This window comes from Schistosoma haematobium, assembly GCF_000699445.3.
Source record: "Schistosoma haematobium chromosome Unknown HiC_scaffold_542, whole genome shotgun sequence".
In the NCBI taxonomy this organism is placed as follows: domain Eukaryota; kingdom Metazoa; phylum Platyhelminthes; class Trematoda; order Strigeidida; family Schistosomatidae; genus Schistosoma; species Schistosoma haematobium.
The window spans coordinates 1-6,697 of record NW_026137147.1 but is presented as its reverse complement, the minus strand read 5'-3'; the positions used below and the strand labels follow the sequence as shown (position 1 = coordinate 6,697).

At 40.6% G+C, this 6,697-nt stretch overlaps 1 protein-coding gene across 1 annotated transcript; it reads right to left on the bottom strand.

The window, feature by feature from the left end:
• Positions 1–375: 375 nt before the first annotated feature.
• MS3_00000533 (uncharacterized protein) lies at positions 376–2,373 on the bottom strand. Its single transcript, XM_051208263.1, has 2 exons — positions 1,236–2,373; positions 376–638 (listed from the first exon to the last, which is right to left on the bottom strand). Exons 1-2 carry the CDS (start codon positions 1,413–1,415, stop codon positions 495–497), a joined length of 324 nt encoding a protein of 107 aa, XP_051063917.1. The 5' UTR covers positions 1,416–2,373; the 3' UTR covers positions 376–494.
• Positions 2,374–6,697: the final 4,324 nt, after the last annotated feature.

Below are 6,697 nucleotides of genomic sequence, written 5' to 3'. Positions count from 1 at the left end.
AAAAAGGTAATAATTCTTTTGACAACTGCATGGGGCTATTTAAGAATGTTAATAAACAGTAACCATGTTTTATATTTTATGCTAGCCATTATTGAAAGTATCATGTATCCTGTAACAGCTGAGCAGCTGGTTATGTGTGTTCGACAACGTCAGAATAAGACAAATCCACAACAACAAGCCTCTTCTTCTCGAGAACCTACTGCATCACATCACAAATAATGATCTCATGGTCTAGAAATTATAACCACCTAACTTGTTTGTAAAAATTGCATGATTATCAGTCGGTTTAGTACAGTATTTTCTTTCTGAATTCAATATGAATATCGTTCATGTAAATATGAGAATTTTGTAAAAAATAATTTGTGTATAATAACTGTCGTTTATATCTTGTTATATTTTCTGTCAAGTACATTTTAAAAACTTTATAATCTGTTTAATAGAATGGAACCGAAAAGTGGTTAAAAAAACATCCATATTTTTCATAGTTAATAATATCATATGGCTGATCTGGGGATGTACACGCTTGCTTTAGTGGTTCCTGTTGAGGAAACTGGATTCACTGAGGCCATTATTAAAGAGGTTACATCCAGACGAATACGGTAAGCTCCAACAAGAACAACTGAATCATATGATGCACTCTGAAACAAATCAACCAAACCAATGGATATAGTTCCTATTTAATATAGACATTACGCTTTATCTTGTACAATGTGCTTTGTTATAATCCTAGTCTGTTTAAAAAGTAAAAATGTATTCGCCTAAAGAACCCGTATTACAGTCAGTTCAATATGCAGAGATATTTCGTTCCTTTGAATCTTAGTCCAAGCACCACATACAAATTACAAGTACTTGGGTATCAAGTGAGGCAACAATATGTTTGATGAACACTGTTCCTACCATTTGTATGATTGAAGCTACAAGTCATCAGATGTAACGATAACGACAAGAAGTGATGATCCACTTATTTATATTGCTACTTAACGACTACTGAGCGCAATCATGTTTCATTATGTTTCGACATTTTTAAGTTGTGGATGCACTGACCTCAGCTTAATGGTGGATACGTTACCGAATGAAGAGGTATATTCATCTAGACAGCCAGTTTTTTGCACGTTGCTTACTTCACGCTTAAAACCAGCTCTACCACACAACATTTGCTATAAATTACCATGAAATAGGACTCATTATACTAAAATAGAAACATAGTGAATATCGACATGTCTAAAAAAACATACTTGAGCTGTTTCACCAATTGATTGGTCTTGGGTACGTAGCTCTAGGCAGAGAGTATTGAGTCCACCACTCCTAATTACTGTAGATACTGAATATACGCAAATACCAGAATACTCAGAAGACAAGGGAATCACAGTACAGTGTTTTTTCGTTCCATTAAAGCTCAATGATAATGATTCCATGGGAGGTCCAGTGAGCCAGCAAGAGACATGATTGTCCTATTGATAAAAACGTCAAAAGTAAAGCATGCATATATGTAATCTAATTAGAACTTTTCGATATTATTCAAATAGTTGAATACGGCTATTCTAAACCGATCGGCGTATGCAAGTTGAATGTGAGCTAATAGTAGTTAGAAACTACTATATATAGAACCCTATATACCCTGGTACAGTCGAGGTGGGGAGAGTTCCCCTTCACTCTCGAAATACTCTCATAAGAAAAAGATACTCGCAAACTAATTTGCAATCATTTGGTAACATTCATTTCCATTTTATATTGCGTCATTCATATGTTCCCATTATGTGTATTTTATTTTTCAATTTGCCCGACCGTAGCTGCTACCTTGAAACGGTTAAGACTAAAATGGCAATCTGTTACTGCAATAAACCAACTGACTGAATATAGAACATCCAAAGGGGGTAACATCGATTTAACGTAGATCCAAATGTTACATTATAAAATCTTCGTAACATAGTATAAAATGTTTAGATGTGAATATTCAAATCATGTGTTATTCCACGTAGATGGTCTAGTGTCGTTCTGTTCAAGTAATATTCTGCGAACAGTTTGAAACATACAACTATTTCCTTATACTTTCTTATTATATGTTGCTGTTGGATTTCTGCAACAGACTGTTCGATTTTCAATCCATTCCTTTTTCAGAATATCAATAAATTTCTATATACTCGTAATAAGTCTTGGTTAATAAACACTCGACTCGATTTCCTAGCTGCTCCTAAGAACCCCACACTGAATCTATACGGCAACTTGAACACAAGACTGATAAGGATTAATTTAATTCCTAAATCCATTAAAATGATTTAAGAATACATATTTTATATAATTCATTTACAATTAGATTTGTATAAATTGAGTTGTGTTTAACAATAATAATTCAGTAACCTACATTATGAACACATGCCAGTGCCGGTTGACCCGACCGTATCTGCTACCTTGAGGCGGTGGTTGGGTTTGCCTATCGTGATGTCTCAACCAAGATGTACTGGCTGGAACCTATGTTCCTGTACTTTCTACCATGTCAGACAGCGTCGATCGGAGAACGGTAAGACTAGAAGCAGCAACCGAAGTTCTGAGGGCGAAGTCGTACGGCTGACTGTAGAGGGGTGAGAACAGTCAGGCGTTTTTATCAGACAACCAGCATCTGCAGCGATGCTGCCTTCCCACAAGGAGGGGTGAGGTTAGAAAAGGTCGACCCTAAAAATGTCACACCTCACCTTACCTCACGGATTTCCGTCTCCGGCGGCAAAGCCCTTTGAAGAACGGAGTTAGCACATTAAAAAATTTCCACAAGAACGCTGTGCGTGACTGGCCTCAAGCAGTTGTCCCTTGGGCTCTGCGATCACGCTCCCAGGTCGTTAAGACCAACACTAATCCGATTTCCTCTTCAGGTTCCTCAATAAATACGTTTCCATAGGTGTGGAAGCCAGGAAGTGACATCAGCTGTCATACTCATAACAACACACGAGACCAAGCTGGTCACAACCAGATCATTCCTACACCTCCCAATAAATCTTTATCTCTATGACTAACCATATGCAAACGATTCGATTAGGTGGAATGTTATTCCTGGACTTCTAAAACCACGCTATAAACTACATGTAGGAGCTTTTAACGTCCGAACATTGTGCCAAATAGGACACCAGGCTTCCTTAGCTAGGACTTTAGAATCCCGCGCCAATTTCGGAAAGCTAGAGACACTAAAATAAAGAACCGACTCGTTGCCTCTTCGTCGTCTCTGCCTATTCTCCCACTGACTGTAGCTCAGATGATGTAAAAGATGAGTTGTACAGAAAGCTCTCCTATCTCCTCCGAAAATCTAGGCGCTCGGATGTAGTAATAGTGGCCGGTAACTTTAATGCTCAAGTAGGTAAACTAAGCGATAGGGAAAGACACCTGGGTGGATCTTATAGCATCATGGCTCAAAGAACAGATAATGGCGACCGTCTGTTGCAGCTATGCTCAGATAACCGCCCGTTTCTTGCTAATACTAACTTTAAGCATAAGAAAAAGCATCTTTTAACATGGAGACCACCTAATTCGTCCCAACGTTGGACCCAAATAGATCACATCTCCATCAGCCACCGATCGAGGGACTCGATAGAAGACTGTCGCTCATTCTGGAGCACTGATGGATGCTCGGAAACTCATTCCACCTGGCTCTGAACATAATGAAGAGCGGAGTCAGCTTAAGCGCAAGCTGACAAGAAGTCTACGCAATGATCGTGAACAGTGGTGGGTAGCGAAAACAAGAGAGGTGGAAAAGGCAGCGGCAATAGGTAACAGCAGACAATTGTTCAGACTTGTTAAGGAAACCGTTATTAGGAACCCGACTGTTAGCGAAACACTCTCAGAGAAAGATGGACATATTATACATTCTCAATCCAGGAGATTGGATCGATGGACAGAACACTTTAGGGATCAGTTCAACTGGCCTTCAGCCACACTTCGGTTTCCCGCGGTCTCCAGTTAACCTGAATGGCAAGTTAATGTAGGTCCTCCGACTCTACGAAGTTGAAAAAGCAATAGGAAATCTGAAGCGAGGGAGACCAGCAGGCCCGTATAGGTTTACTCCTGAGATTTTTAAGGATGGTGGTCCAGTATTAGCAGTGGGATTAACTGAGGTTTTAGGTAGAATTTGGGAACTGGACGTAATCCCAACTGACTGGTCTCAATCACTGACTGTGCCAGTCTATAAGAAAGGACAAAAGTCCTCTTGTGACAATCATAGAGGAATCAGTTTGACTAATGTAGTGTCTAAAATATTTGCTTCAATAATGCTTCGACGCCTAACTAGAGCTCGTGACGAGAAGACTAGAGAAAACCAGGCCGGTTTTCGACCTGGACGTGGTTTTATAGACCAGATATTCACACTACGTCAGGTCCTAGAACATAGACACTCATTTGGACGTCTCTCAATAGTAGTATTTCTTGACGTTAAGGCGGCATATGACTCTGTTGATCGTAAGGTTTTACGGCAGTGTTTGTCACTGAAAGGAGTACCAAAGAAGTACATTAACCTTATAAAGGCTCTCTACTCGAACATAACTGGTCGAGTGAGAGCTTATGGTGAACTGTCATCAGAATTGATTACCTCAAATGGTGTTCGTCAGCGCTGTTCACTCTATCCAATTTTATATAGCTTTGTCGTTGACGTGCTTTTAGAGATAACACTTTCCTCATCTAAATTTCCAGGAGTTGAACTTTCACTGGGAGATTCACTTGTTGACTTAGAATATGCTGACGACATAGTTTTATTTGGTGAAGATGCTGACAAAATGCAGAGTTTTCTGATCACCGTAAGCAACAATGCAAGCATGTTCGACATGCGATTCTCCCCTCGAAATGCAAAGTGTTGCTTCAGGATTGGGTTGCATCGACACCCGAACTAATGATAGGGAGTGAAGTAGTTGAGCGTGTCGACCGCTTCACTAATCTGGGAAGTCTCATCAGCCCTTGTGGTCTGGTGTGTGACGAAATGTCAGCACGGATACAGAAGGCTCGACTAGCTTTTACCAACTTGCGTCATTTATGGCGTAGGCGAGATATCCGTCTATCAACCAAAGGACGAGTTTACTGCGCAGCAGTTTGTTCCGTCCTAGTTTATGGCAGTGAAACATGGCTGGTCAGAGTAGAGGATATCCGTAGGTTACTAGTATTTGATCATAGGTGTCTTCGAAATATTGCTCGTATATCCTGGGACCATCGAGTAAGTAACGCAGTTGTTAGGAAACGGGTACTAGGTATGGATGGCAAATCAATTGATGAAGTGGTGAAACTTCATCAGTTGAGATGGCTGGGACACGTGTTACTTATGCCCAATAACCGACTGCCCCGACGAGCGATGTTTTGTTGCATAGGAGTAGATTGGAAGAAAGGTAGGGGCGGCCAGACTAAAACGTGGCTCAAGTTCATGAAGTCACTGACAAGTGGACTGAGCCATGCTGGGAGGTGTAGACTACCTGGTTGGGGACCGCTAGATGACAGCAACCGATGGTTGGAGACCCTGAGTGACATGGCTCAAAATCGTTTGCAGTGACGCAGGTGCATCTGTAGTGAATCGAACACGAGTGGGGACAATCGAATGTGTTTCAAAATATTACAGGACTTGTTAATAAAATCTAACAATCATAAAGTAAATGCTTAATTTGCAAAATGTCCACCTATTGTCTCAAAATGACTCAGATTCCATTGTTCTTAGATTTTCATGCAAATTGCATCCTGTTACCATTCTTGACTGTTCGATGCCCTGCCAGACCTTCTGTTCATGACTAGCATCATATGCTACTCATGTCAAGTAGTACACATCCACTTTTTGTGTTCTCCCAAACTCTAATCTTCTGAATTCTTCATGTCCTTTTTTCCTCTTTCCAAATTTATTTCACTGGATTATACGCCTTGAATAACATCTTCAAACCCTAATCTTTCCGATTACTGCTTATGTTTTACTACCTCTACCACTATGGGATTTGAATGGACAACTATATCTCTGTGCTAATGTGGTGTGGCAACTCGAACTGATGTACTTACGTACAAAGTTCTACGTTGTTACTGACTGACCGACTGATTTTTCAATTTACACCAGCTTATATATGGTAGAAACCCTGTCCTATATAAACGATCTCAAGTCACTGACTGGTCGAAAGTTGAATGCCACCGCCGAACGCAAACACTGAAACAGTCTTTCTGAAACCACGTATACCATTCGAACTGGCCGCGTTTTACGTTTTCACACTGATCGAACAGCAGATAGGGTTGACTATGTCTTTAGAAAGTCAATATCAATGTCTGTTGTCTATTCGAGACCATGTTCAAGACTAGTGAAGCATTTCAAATTCGCTCTCCATCTGTCGCTTCAAAAAGCTTGTTTCACGTGCATTTATCTGGACACCCTGTGGCATCTTCGTCTGGTTCTGCTGGCGTTGGTATCTCACTAAGCACTAGTGCTGAAGTAGCACTGAACGACTGGATCGTCATTAATAGTCAGTTATGTGCTATTAAATTAAAAAGTTCCATCAAAGTGATAAGACATCGGTGTGAGGAACGATAGAATTTCGTCACATCCGCCTACACTCTGACAGATCGCAGCTCGAATGCTATGAAGAATGAGTTTTACCACCAATTAACTGTTCTACAGAAAGCACATTCGACGGATATTGTGGTGCTCGACGGGGACGTGAATGCTCAGGTCGGGCGGCTAGGCACAGAAAAGAGTCGTTTAGGT

Coding starts and splice junctions, on each gene's coding strand:
- MS3_00000533 (XM_051208263.1), bottom strand. CDS start 1,415: ATGGAATCATTATCATTGAGCTTTAATGGAACGAAAAAACACTGTACT. Junction 639..1,235: donor CAATTGGTGAAACAGCTCAA/GTATGTTTTTTT, acceptor GATTTGTTTCAG/AGTGCATCATATGATTCAGT.